We start from the raw sequence: 14,603 nt of genomic DNA, 5'->3' as shown, positions 1-14,603 counted from the left end.
AATATTTTTTGACAGTAAAAGGTTTAATTAGATTTTTAAAGTTAGGGAAGCCAATGGTTCATAATATAAAAATATTTCTGCATATTCCTTCACTACAGATGTAATCAACAGCTGTCTCAAGCGATAAGTTTATAATACTTGTTTTCTTGAGGGCATCTAAGAACAGACTGCCAGTTGTTTAGGCCCATTCAACTACGTATCCGACCCTTTTTTATTACAAACGATTTTTTTTATAAACAGCCAAGTCGCTGTTCTACCCTGATGGTCAGTTACTCTCCAGTGCACTAGCTTCGCACCCATCGCACGCAAGATTTCCAGTTACAAAGTTCTTAATACCTAGAACAAACGGCCGTATTTGTTTTTATTACCTGGTATTATAGTACCTACTGCATTCATTTTATTTTTTATTTTCCGTCTAAACAGTATTTCTTCGTTCTAGGGACTTTACAAAAAAATCGTCATCGGTTTTACTGTAGGTAAAGGAAAGTAGGACTTATGATTTATGACTATTGCATATTGAGTTTACTATGTATGTAAGTACTTAACTTAAAACTCCAAGTTTACCTGTAAGCTTTACATAGGGAATAAACAAGTTTAATAAACAGGTTTGTTGATGTTCGTTTTGAAAAATTACGAAAGTTATGCTTAAATATTTGAATACATGTTGATGTTTATGCAACAAATCACGAATTGGAAAGTTATAGAACTTTATTATAATTGGCATGTTATAAGAGCATACATTGATTTTTTTGTAATGTTTTTTTTTTGTAAGACCATTAAATAAATAAACAGATGTTTCACCTAATGGTAAGTAAAACCAAAAGTCTTAATTCGTAAATACAGTGTTGCAAATTCTAATATTAAATCACAAATATATTTGTACAATGTCGTAAACTTATTATTTTATAATGCCTGTTGTATATTATTTGAAATATCTTGCTTTATAAGTAAAGCTTTTACTGCGCAGAACATACTATTTATATTCGCATAACATTGTATTCAAAGCTCTGACTACAATGCCAGCTACGTGACCGATTATCTCCTCATCTAATTTAGCTTTTAGAATAGATTTTCTCAAACGTATCATTATTTATTTTCAGTCTTGGCCCCAATTATCATCAGGATGATCGACAGATAAATTAGAAATGTTTAAAACGAATTGCTTTCCAAAATCATAATTACTTATTTAAGTCCTAACGTTTTGCTTTTTGCGGCTTCGGTTTAATTTAATGCGATGAATTTGAATTATGTGTTAAGAAATATCTTCAGTTATTGTTTTCTTGACCTTTGAAATTGTTAGAAACTCTTTGAAATACTTTCTCTTTAATGCAAGTACGCAAACACCTGTCTTTTGTGTACTTGAACAAAATAAAGGACGTAAAAATATAAAAAGAAATTATCTTACGATCGATTATTCTTTGTTAAGGTCTAGATAATTAGAAACAACGTTGGCGGCACAACCTGCCGGCAATGTCCGGTTGTGTTCATTCTAAGAATCCTTTTTAAGTGATTCATAATATTCACACGACTCGGTGTCCATTTTGTTTGCCTGTGTATTTTTTACATTGAATATTGCTTCGACATCTTCGCTTCTCATTTATATTTCATTGCTGTCCCTCGTAAATTTGCATACAGTTATGTATATAAAATTATATTGTATGTATATTTTTGTAGTGGTTGTATGTTGATTCGTGCTGCGATGTCAGGGTCATCGGAGATAATGTTTGCTCGTTCCACAGACCTGGTATAAGAAATGGACTTGTTTCTCATTTTTTCAGTATACATTCTGCTACAAAATAAAAAAATTGGTAGTGTCGTTGAGCCGTTTTAAAGTCGTCTCGTGATAAGATCTCGAAGTGCCACGGCCTCTGGCGCGTGGACATAACTCATTGGCCTAATGAATTTGTATGCAATTTTCGGATTGCTTATCTTATTCGCAATTCTTGTACGTCTACATTAATTTTTGAGAGTTCAATGATTACAATTCTTTCATTACAGTTCTTCAATTACATATTAATTTATTTCGTACTAGTTAATGAATTTTAACCTTCATTTGCTAATTTACCATTGTATGGTGCTTACAATTTATGCATTAGTTTTACAACTTTTTTTTCATAAATAACAAAGTACTTAGGGAAAACCCGAGTACGTAATACTTATGAGGTTAACAGGCGTTTCTGTGGACTCAACGCCTATTCAATAAAAAGTCAATGAGTTAATTTCACGGAAATCTAAAATAACTCGAATAACAATTCATAAAATTATTTATATACTTATAAGTAGCGTTTCATTACGTCTATTTTAACAAAATTAGTAACTAATATATTAATATATATTAATCTTTTTTATAGGAAATTAGGATTGGAGCTGGTGCCACGGCGAGGCGCCGAGGCGGTCGACCCTGAGGATGTCAGTCTGGTCGAACTGTACAGGGTTCACGTGGAAAATGCCGAGCGAGTAAGTTTCAAACTTCATTCTATTTTAACGTCTTGCATATTAATATTTGTCAGGCGATGAGTCTCGGATTTCATTGGCTAATAAATCAAAATCTTCGCTGTTCTCCGAGTCGAAGAGACTTGTTAAACTGATGCTATTACACAAACTGACCTCAATGTTAGATCAATTTCTGCACATTAGTGCGAAATCTTTTAATCTACGCGCGTTTAAGGCATCGGGAATCACGACTAATTATACCTATTTTTGTAATGCAATGATTGGATCCATATTTGATCAAAACTGCTGATGTACAAGCGCTATTATACCCGATTCTGGTTTAATCCGAGACATGCCATGTTTTTGCGATTGAACGATTCACAATTTCAAGAATAAACTCACGGCTTAATTTGTATGCCTATGCCGACGTGACAAAATTCATATTATGCGTCTCGCCAGCATGCCACTCAATTCCAATAATTAACAACACACCGTGTATGGTGCAAATTTTCCCCGATGATTACATTATAAATTACCTATTAGAGTTCATAGACATACAGTTATGTGCAGGCGGATAAAAAGCGCGGGAACGTGCGGAACCTACGCTCGTCTCGCTGCACGACTTAGGTCGAAAGCCTCGACGGAGTTGTTTTATACTCATCTGCAGGAATGTGTTGGAACAGAACAGGCGAGACGTCGGATAACATTTTTAAGATTCTATACAGAGTTGTTAGCTATACTGCCGTGCTAAGCTCAAGAGCGGTATCTAAAAAAAAACAAAATCTTCATTTTTATGTTGTCAGATAGCTTAAATAAATACCCATCCAATAATCTTACCTAAATAACGGTATCTTGTGTAGATCCTGTTAAGAAAAACCTTAAAAGAGTTTATCTATCTCAGTTTTACATACAAAACTATATTAACAAAACTTCGATTATCTCGAGATAAGATTTCCCTGACATACCGCTTTTGCGCTTAGCACAGCAGTATAGCCGAATGTACGTATTAGCAGAGATATATGAAAATGACTAATTCAAAAGCGAATCACGTAAGCCTTTATTCGACCGGTTCTGGGTAAAAACTTCTTGTAATTCGTTTTTGAGTGCAATGTATTCATTTGTAATGGATCGGTTCTTTTTTTACTTCTACTGAATATGCTGACGTAACATGGTCAAGATTTAAAAACATACCTATATTGATAGTATACGTGGATAATATATATTGTCTGATGAAACATTGCAGTCATAAAATGCAATGAATATAAAAACCTAAATGTCATACTGATTCTTTTCACACTTCTTGACGTAGTTGTTTTTTTATATTTACTAGTCTCTGTTCTCCTCTTAAAACGATGATGTTTCGTCGCATGAATTTAAATTATGAGTTATGTGCATTTAACTGATCACCGGCCGGCTACCCTACGTTAAATCAAGCTAAAGCGGACCCTAACATTAATGACATAGGGCGCTATGTTAAAATCGTTTAACACTAGACGAAGCAGTGTTCGTAACTCCTCTTATTAAGTATCACAATTACATTGCTTTGTGTTAATGATCTGCCATTAGGGACGATTATCGCATGTTTACTCTCACATTACCAGCGGCACTATCTTTTACTAAATAAGCACGTTTATTGTTACGTAACACAATTATTATAACCTTATCCTTTCGTATGACCTCTGTTTTATTATTCAATAATCACTTATAAGTAATAGACCTTCGATATTTAAGAGTGTAAGCCGCGTTCTCACAAAAAACAAAATAAATGGACAATTGCTGATCACTTTAAGCTTCTAATAAAGTCCGATTTGTAGTTTGTTAAACGCTTATAGCGCAACAAAAAGTGAATATTCGTATATCTCTAAAATTAACAAACTAATAAAATGCTAGCTTATTTTTGAAGACCAAGAACACTGGACACTTTAATACTTTATTGGTATTTTCATTCTTTCATTATTTTTTTACGAGACCCTGAGTAGTATTGAATAAGATGATAACTTGTAACTTGGTCTAGATTTTCAAGCACGATAAATTCAGTGCCGTGGACATATTATGTTGATTTACCGGCACCCAGTTTCGCTGCGTGAATAATAAAGTCCGTCAGATTCGACACAATTTAAAAAGTTCAATTGTGCATTAAAATCCTTTTTTAAGCTTATATCGGTGGGTCATGGCCGCGTGAGCAATTACCCAACGTGGAATACATAATATTATGTAGATACATTTTTTTACGACTTTTAGATCTCTGCTAGGCTCACAAATTATTTTTCCTTTGCCTGTCTGTCTTCTTAAGTTTATTTTAAACATTCCGTTTTTTAAGCGAGACCTTGACTAAAGAATGCGTTAGCTCTTCTTGTTTTATTCCTAAATTTGTTAGTTCCTTTTTGGATGTCGAGGCGGATTGTTTTCCTTCCAGATCATTAATGTCCATTACCTATATAATGCTACGTTTAAATTTCTAGGTTACTGTTCAACGTTTTTTAGATATTGCTTTAAAGTAAATTAACGCACCCAACGTGAAAAAATATGTATTTGTCTCTATAATTAATTCACACCACAATCTTTAGTTTTTAAGTTAATCAAATCCTTAACAGAACGTAACACAAAAGCCCTAGTTTTAGTCATTATAATTTAGATTTTCCCATTGAATTTAACAATTTATTATGAATATATTGTAGGTACTGTGACTGTTCTCGTTATATTTCATGATACAGAAGGACTGTCCAACAAATTTTGACTCATTTATTATTTATTTATTTCAATTACGGATAAACCAATGACACTAATTAAGTAAATAATACCTATACAGTAAAATATTAAACAAATCAATAATGTACATACTTAATAACCACAAGTTAATACCACAATAGTGCAAACATTCATACTGGATCACGATGACATGAAGGCGTACCTACGTACTTTGTAAAATCTTCGAGTTTGAAGTGTTTCTTGTATAAAAAAATCGTTTTAAATATTTTTGTAATTTATGAAATAAATTGTGTTAAGTATTCTGTAATACTTTAAAGACGGGAATAAGCTCGAATTTATTTAAATATTTTAATTGCATATATTCTGCTTACGCCATTAGTCGCATAGGCGTGAAATTATTAAAGAAATGCTTTATATCTTAAGTCTCTCAAATGGCAACGTGCCTTCGACGAGGTAAGCAATGCGGAGTACATAATCTAATAAAGAATGTGTATCGTTCATGACTTAGTTATGTTTTATGGTGTCCCTGCGATGTATAAATGTTGCCAGGCTTAAAAAAGAATGCGTGAGCTAGGAGAAATATACAAAAATTTTCTATGGTACCACGTTCTGTTATTTGTCTTCATTCCACATTATTGGATCAGCTCGGCCGGGTAATATCACTGTCTTTTATAAGTGTGCTCTTGCATTTTATATTGTGAATGATTATTCTAAAGGCCCAAACGTTCAGCCTTAATCTCCAAGTCATGTTACTTTTGTTTAAGGTCGCCTGTGTAATCATGGCTCTTATAATATTGGAACTGATTATGATATATATATCATTTATATTAGATAATTCACTTGCTTTGGTATTCAAAATATGATTTATTTTTTGTATATTTTAATAAAAACCCCAGCTAAAGTCTTGAAGGAAAATGCTGCTGTTTACATGTAGTGGCAAAGGGTTTTCTTTTAAACGTTTTTCCATTTATACAATGATACAATGTTTGAAACAGGTAAATAATATTTTATTAATTAACAAGACAGCCGACAGACTGGGGCGGGAGGACTAATAGGCAGTTCATGAAATGAGGATACATGGTTTTTATTACCGTACCTAGAAATTCCTGCGATGTGCAAATATTTACATATATACACGCTAACATCCTTATTCCATAATGGTAGGCAGAGACTTTGCAAATGTGTATTTCGAGTATATCCTTGATCTCAATTCTTACAAGAGAATCATAGGAACGTGTCGTGATTCTTATGCTTTTATACTATATTGCTTTCATAATGACAGGCGTCGTGAAAATAATCGGCAACGCACTGCACCCGCTATTGTATTAGGATATAATACCTATATGTTCGTATTCATAAATATGTATAAATACTTAGTGACATTAAACTTCGGTAATTATACTATCGCCATTAACGAAGCTTGTATTTCGGCTATCTTCTTTAATTATTTATCGACTTCTGCTGTTCCCAAAAATTCCGCTGATTCCTGGCAACACTACACCAGTTATAGTCAGCAAATGCTTTATGTGCACCTAGTTATCTCAGGCGATACCTTATATGGTCTTGCATGTCCACGTATGATTAAAGCGGTCGGATATCATAATGTGACTCGACATAAATTGTTGCAGTGTTTTTATATAAAGAAATCCATGTCGCTACTCACAGACAATGATGTAATAATGATGCCTAATAATTGTTATCATAACTTTATCATAATATTTTGTTTTTTACACTACGATCTTATGTTTTATTTTAAGTATATCTACCCCGGATTAAATACGATTTATCGGACTCACAATACGACATTTTTCTGTCTGAAACATGGATTGTTGTAACAGTTAGATCGAGAACTAACTCAAAATTACTTCACACTTGCAATGGTTAAACGAATCAATTAATCATTTATATACTGTTAATGAAAATATTTAATTATTAAATAGATTAATTAAATCATGTACCATGTGACACTGGTCGTAAACGTTATATGAACTCATGGTGGTATCACTGTAATGATAAGCAAAAGATTAACTACCAATTGCATCTACGATTTGAGAATTTTACTTCCGTTCCATGATATGTGATAAAGGACCAGAATTAAGTCTTAAGGCGATACCTCAAGGTCCATTTTCATACATTTTGTTTCACCTTTAATCTGGGTAACTAAACAAGTATTGGCAAGTAAAGAATTTAAATTCACGTCTAGTTAGTGATTAGTTCTCGCAGTTGAAAGAAAAATGTAAAAATAATTAATATGCATGGATATTTCGGCCTTTAAAATTTCGTCATATTAAATTTTAAAGGCCGAAATATCCATGATTATTAATTATTTTTACGTTTTTCTTTCAACTGCGAGAACTAATCACTAACTAGACGTGAATTTAAATTCTTTACTTGCCAATACTTGTTTAGTTACCCAGATTAAAGGTGAAACAAAATGTATGAAAATGGACCTTGAGGTATCACCTTAAGGTGATTTAACTATGACCTAAACAAGGTCATTTTGACATTGCGCTATTAAATGAAGCCACATGCGTATCTTTTTGAAATAATACTCTAAAATTAGTTAGATACTTGAACTACAGATGTAAAATAAAAATGTGAAAATTTCCAACAATATACCAATAAAAAGTATTTTTTTATTTTACAGGCCCTAATTCCACTATCTTATACAGTCGCAGCAGCAACAGCACACTTTTAGTCAGGATTACACTGCCTATGCATATACCATATTTGCACTATTATTACAAAACTAGCTTTTGCCCGCAGCTCCGCTCGCGTTATAAAGTTTTTCAGGCTAAAGTTTTCCGTTATAAAAGTAGTAGTTTCCCGGGAGCCTATGTTCTTCCCAGGGTCTCAAACTGTCTCTATACCAAATTTCATCTTAATACGTTGGGTAGTTTTTGAGTTTAACACGTTCAGGCAGACAGATGCAGTGGAGGACTTTGTTTTATAATATATTTTATAGAACTTTTTAAGAGGAACAATCCCGTCATACATCATTGTTGCATAACTCTAACCGTTTACGCAGCGCACGCAACGGAAGCTCTCAAAACTAATAAATTGTCCCCCGTTTTTGCAACATGTTTCATTACTGCTCCGCTCCTATTAGTCATAGCGTGATGATATATAACTTAGAGCACTCTACAAACAAAGGGCTATTCAACACAAAAAGAATTTTTCAGTTCGAATCGGTAGTTCCTGAGATTAGCCATTACTGCTCCGCTCATATTAGGTATAGCGTGATGATATATATCATATAGCACTCTACGAACAAAGGGCTATCCAACGCAAAAAGAATTTTTCAGTTTGGACCGGTAGTTCCTGAGATTAGCCATTACTGCTCCGCTCCTATTGGGTATAGCGTGATGATATATAGCCCATAGTACTCCACGAACAAAGAACTATCCAACACAAAAATATTTTTTCATTTTGAACCGGTAGTTCCTGAGATTAGCCATTACTGCCCGCTCCTATTGGTCATAGCGTGATGATATATAGCCTATAGCGCTAAACGAATAAAGAGCTATCCAACACAAAAGGAATTTTTCAGTTCGAACCGGTAGATCCTGAGATTAGTCATTACTGCTCCGCTCCTATTGGTCATAGCGTGATGATATATAGCCTATAGCACTACACGAATAAAGAGCTATCCAACGCAAAAATATTTTTTCAGTTTGGACCGGTAGTTCCTGAGATTAGCCATTACTGCTCCGCTCCTATTGGGTATAGCGTGATGATATATAGCCTATAGCACTCCACGAACAAAGGGCTATCCAACGCAAAAAGAATTTTTCAATTTGGACTGGTAGTTCCTGAGATTAGCGCGTTCAAACAAACAAACAAACTCTTCAGCTTTATATAATAGTACTAGCTTTTGCCCGCGGCTCCGCTCGCGTTATAAAGTTTTTCAGGCTAAAGTTTACCGTTATAAAAGTAGTAGTTTCCCGGGAGCCTATGTTCTTCCCAGGGTCCCAAACTTTCTCCATGCCAAATTTCCTCTTAATACGTTGGGTAGTTTTTGAGTTTAACACGTTCAGGCAGACAGATGCAGCCGGGAACTTTGTTTTATAATATATTTTTTAGAACTTTTTAAGAGGAACAATCCCGTCATACATCATTGTTGCATAACTTTAACCGTTTACGCAGCGCACGCAACGGAAGCTCTCATCTATACTATTATATAAAGCTGAAGAGTTTGTTTGTTTGTTTGTTTGTTTGAACGCGCTAATCTCAGGAACTACCGGTCCAAACTGAAAAATTCTTTTTGCGTTGGATAGCCCTATGTTCGTGGAGTGCTATAGGCTATATATCATCACGCTATACCTAATGGGAGCGGAGCAGTAATAGCTAATCTCAGGAACTACCGGTTCTAATTGAAAAATTCTTTTTGTGTTGGATAGCCCTTTGGTCGTGGAGTGCTATAGGCTATATATCATCACGCTATACCCAATGGGAGCGGAGCAGTAATAGCTAATCTCAAGAACTACCGGTTCAAATTGAAAAATTCTTTTTGTGTTGGGTAGCCCTTTGGTCATGGAGTGCTATAGGCTATATATCATCACGCTATACCCAATGGGAGCGGAGCAGTAGTAGCTAATCTCAGGAACTACCGATTCGAACGGAAAAAATATTTTTGTGTTGAATAGCCCTTTATTTGTGGAGTGCTATAGGCTATATATCATCACGCTATGACTAATAGGAGCGGAGCAGTAATGGCTAATCTCAGGAACAACCGGTTTGAACTGAAAAAATATTTTTGTGTTGGATAGCCCTTTGTTCGTGGAGTGCTATAGGCTATATATCATCACGCTATGACCAATAGGAGCGTAGCAGTAATGAAACATGTTGCAAAAACGGGGAAAATGTATTAATTAGTTTTTAGAGCATCCGTTGCGTGCGCTGCGTAAACGGTTAAAGTAATTCAACAATAATGTATGACGGGATTGTTCCTCTTAAAAAGTTCTACAAAAATATATTATAAACTAAAGTCCCCCGCTGCATCTGTCTGCCTGAACGAGTTAAACTCAAAAACTACCCAACGTATTAAGATGACATTTGGTATAGAGACAGTTTGAGAACCTGGGAAGAACATAGGCTTCCAGGAAATTATACAGCGTGACTTTTATAACGGAAAACTTTAGCCCGAAAAACTTTATAACGCGGGCGGAGCCGCGGGCAAAAGCTAGTAACTAATAAATTGTCCCCGTTTTTGCAACATGTTTCATTACTGCTCCGCTCCTATTGGGCATAGCGTGATGATATATATAGCCTATAGCACTTCACGAACAAAGGGCTATCCAATGCAAAATGATTTTTTTAGTTCGAACCGGTAGTTCCTGAGATTAGCCATTACTGCTCTGCTCCTATTGGGTATAGCGTGATGATATATAGCCTATAGCACTCCACGAACAAAGGGCTATCCAACGCAAAAAGAATTTTTCAGTTCGGACCGGTAGTTCCTGAGATTAGCCATTACTGCTCCGCTCCTATTGGGTATAGCGTGATGATATATAGCCTATAGCACTCCACGAACAAAGGGCTATCCAACGCAAAAGAATTTTTCAGTTTGGACCGGTAGTTCCTGAGATTAGCCATTACTGCTCCGCTCCTATTGGGTATAGCGTGATGATATATAGCCTATAGCACTTCACGAACAAAGGGTTATCCAACGCAAAAATGATTTTTTCAGTTCGGACCGGTAGTTCCTGAGATTAGGCATTACTGCTCCGCTCCTATTGGGTATAGCGTGATGATATATAGCCTATAGCACTCCACGAACATAGGGCTATCCAACGCAAAAAGAATTTTTCAGTTTGGACCGGTAGTTCCTGAGATTAGCGCGTTCAAACAAACAAACAAACAAACAAACAAACAAACTCTTCAGCTTTATATAATAGTATAGATGAACAAAAAATTCCGAAAAATAAAACTGCAATTATGGTGAAAATATTTGTTATTTATGGACGATTTTGACAAAATGTTAGCACTGATAACGCTGAACATGTGGGTTCGTTTATTAACGCAATGTCAAAATGACCCTTGATAGTGTGTCGTAGACGGCAATCTCAGTGGATTAAAAACCTATTTATTTACATACTAAGTACTAAGATCTGATCGCAGAACTTCAATGGTTTCCTAGCCTAAAAATTCTACCATTAGAGAAATCATTTATTTACATACTAAGTACTAAGGTCTGACAGCAGAACTTCAATGGTTTCCTAGCCTAAAAATTCTACCATTAGAGAAATCATTTATTTACATATGAAGTACTAAGGTCTGACCGCAGAACTTCAATGGTTTCCTAGCCCAAAAATTCTACCATTAGAGAAAATCAACAAAATTATTGTACCCTCGTATTATGTATTTACCCTAATAATCTTTAAAAAAAAAATGTCGTCTACCCATGTATTATGTATTTACCCTAATAATCTTTAAAAAAAAAATGTCGTCTACCCATGTATTATGTATTTACCCTAATAATCTTTAAAAAAAAAATGTCGTCTACCCATGTATTATGTATTTACCCTAATAATCTTTAAAAAAAAAATGTCGTCTACCCATGTATTATGTATTTACCCTAATAATCTTTAAAAAAAAATGTCGTCTACCCATGTATTATGTATTTACCCTAATAATCTTTCAATGTGTTACAGTTTCGAGGCACACTCCGTCGCACAGGCGGGTCGGGAAGCAGTTTCAACTCCGGCACACTCACCAACAGCTCCACCACTCCCATCACAACCACCACCACAGCCCAGTCGTACCATCTCATGTGCAGCATGAGGGACTTCGGTCACACGGCCGGGGGTGACGAGGCGGAGCTGTTGCTTTGGTTACACGACGCCAGGCGAGCGCAGCCGCTATCAGAGAGGTTCCGGATAAGGATAGCCAGAGACGGATTCTCCAACTACGTAGACAGACTTCATGCGAACAGCACATTGTTTGCGGTGAGTTGAGTCAGTTGCATAGTGAGTAATGCGCGATATAAGTTTAGTAATGCAGTTTATCGATTATGGTTGAAGTTCAGTGTTAGATAATGTTGTTATACTGGACAGTTTACGACACTAATATGATCTATATGGCCTATTTCGACTTTGACTAAATACTAGTTTGGAATATTAAAAAAATATAATAGGATGAAGTGATAATATTGTCACTTGCCGAAAAATCTTCGAGTGAAACAAGAAATTTATTGTGGTATATTTGGCTCGCACTTACCGTCGTTTTACAATAATCGATCCCAATCCTTATTTCGATCCATCGCGATAGTGGACCCAATCAGTACAATGTTTTCTTTTTTACATACATATAAATTTATTTTTTTTCGTTGCATCACAGGATCGAATTGAAGATCGTTTATTGAAAAAGGCCGTTCGACTTAAGTAGTAATTTTATTTATAGATCAATACGCAGTGATCTTAGTCGTAAAATTAAAAATGAAATGTGGCACTATCCAATAATTGAGAAGTATATATCGTGTATCCAAAAACAATAGATATAAATGCCCGACTTTTGACGCAAGAATTGCCAGATTGCGGTTTTTGTCCGCAATCATAATAGCAATTATATTACGTAACAGTATTGTAAGTTACTAACTCTTGCTTATGGCTCAATGCATGTAAAAGGGTTATCGAGTAAAAGTCGTCAAAATAAAATATAATGTCATATGCAAGATATAGCTTTGGGATTTTATATAAGTAAAACAGTAGAGAGAGAATCTTGACTGCCTCGGTTGTATAGCTATATTGGGTATGCAGTACGAGTACGACTATCGTGCTCCTGAGTTCGAATCCCAAACAATCCGCTTGTATCATCGTAAGTGCCACGATCGTCCGTAAAGGGTCATCTATAAATGATGTTACACGAATTAAGTGATTTTTTTACAACCCCCTCCCCCACGTGTCCAACCCACCTTGGAGTAACGTCATATGTTTTGCACTTTTATTTATACCTAAGTTATATATATAATGCGGCGATAGCCTAGTTGGGTGTGGAACGGACTGCCGAGACGAATGTCCGCAGGTTCAAATGCCAAGGGCACACACCTCTGACTATTCTAAAATCATGTGTGTATTCTTTGTGAATTTATCGTTCGCTTTAACGGTGAAGGAAAACATCGTGAGGAAACCTACACATCTGAGAAGCTCTATAGGAATTTCGAAGGTGTGTGAAGTCTACCAACCCGCACTAGGCCAGCATGGTGGACTAAGGCCTAATCCCTCTCAGTAGTAGAGGAGGCCCGTGCTCAGCAGTGGGCAAGTATATAATACAGGGCTGATATTATTATTATCATATATATATAGCCAAATATATTTTGGTTTTTTGTTTACAATTAACTTTCTGTGTTTTAATTGACCCCCTTGACCACCCCTTTGATACATAATGTCACACTTCGTTGACTTCCTCCTCTTCCCTTATGACGTATTTATGAAAAACCCTACGCTAACCCCTAAACAGTAATAATATTACCCGAACTGAATTACAAAGTACTGCATCTGACGTTAAAATGTAAAATTTTAAACCTCATAATGCCCAATGGTTAATACCTCTTTATAATATTTATGTTTTGCAGTTAAATTAATTTAAACAAATAAACCGCATACTTAACACATTGACTGTATTCATTTGGAAATAATAGTAATAAGGATTCTGAGTAACACTATAAGGAAAAATATATAGCAATGTATACGTTTAATAAACATACATATTGTGACGTTATTAGGATAATGTTATTTTTGTTGTTATTAATTGCTGGTAGACAGATGTTCCTTATAGAAATATAAATATTTCAGTAACCTAAAACTCATTAAAACGAAATAAGTTTATTTATATTATTTATTTCATATATAAACATAATCATTGTTAATCTTTTTTTCATGATTAGTAAAATTAACATCTAAAGTAAAAGTACTATCAATTGTTACAGTACGTCTTATCTTACCAGCAATAAAAAGTGAAATTTTGTGAAAATATTTAGGTGTATTTTAGAAGTAAACGCGGAAAGAGCTAGACAGTTTTTAATGGAATTTCGTACTCGGGTAAATCATGCCGTATATTCATAAACATATATTTTATCCCGATAATTTGCCCACATATGATACAATAGAATGTTTTAATCAGAATTTTGAACTAGATGGCGCTGGTGTCGTATAGGTGGCGCTATGAATCGGTTTAGGGACTTTTGCAACGGGAAAGCCATTTCACGCGAGCAAACACTAAGTACATCATAATTTGGGCATTAATTTTGACTGTATCTTTCAATGAAGAAACAGATTGTTAGGTTATATTAGACAAATTACTACTAGTTATTAAATTATTTTGACGCGATTAGTTTTTAATTTTTAAACCGACGATTCGAAGACTGCAGCCTCTTCACGTGCTTTTTTGTAAAATGTATAATTTTAAACTGAAAGTAATTACTGTGACATTAACTTTTCGGACGACTAACACCTCATTCCGCT

At 34.9% G+C, this 14,603-nt stretch overlaps 1 protein-coding gene across 2 annotated transcripts in view; it reads left to right on the top strand.

The window, feature by feature from the left end:
* The window catches only part of LOC115449902 (dedicator of cytokinesis protein 3), a 64,200-nt gene that overhangs the window by 27,606 nt on the left and 21,991 nt on the right, over window positions 1–14,603 (top strand). For both annotated transcript variants that reach the window (XM_037443000.1, XM_037442999.1), the window contains exons 5-6: window positions 2,352–2,457; window positions 11,796–12,089. In XM_037443000.1, the coding sequence (XP_037298897.1) occupies window positions 2,352–2,457; window positions 11,796–12,089 (400 nt within the window). The remainder of the gene's footprint in view (window positions 1–2,351; window positions 2,458–11,795; window positions 12,090–14,603) is intronic.

The sequence above is a fragment of the Manduca sexta genome, chromosome 26 (genome assembly GCF_014839805.1).
Source record: "Manduca sexta isolate Smith_Timp_Sample1 chromosome 26, JHU_Msex_v1.0, whole genome shotgun sequence".
NCBI classification, from domain to species: Eukaryota; Metazoa; Arthropoda; class Insecta; order Lepidoptera; family Sphingidae; genus Manduca; species Manduca sexta.
The sequence above is the reverse complement of the archived record's forward strand: the minus strand, read 5'-3'. Positions and strand labels throughout refer to the sequence as shown.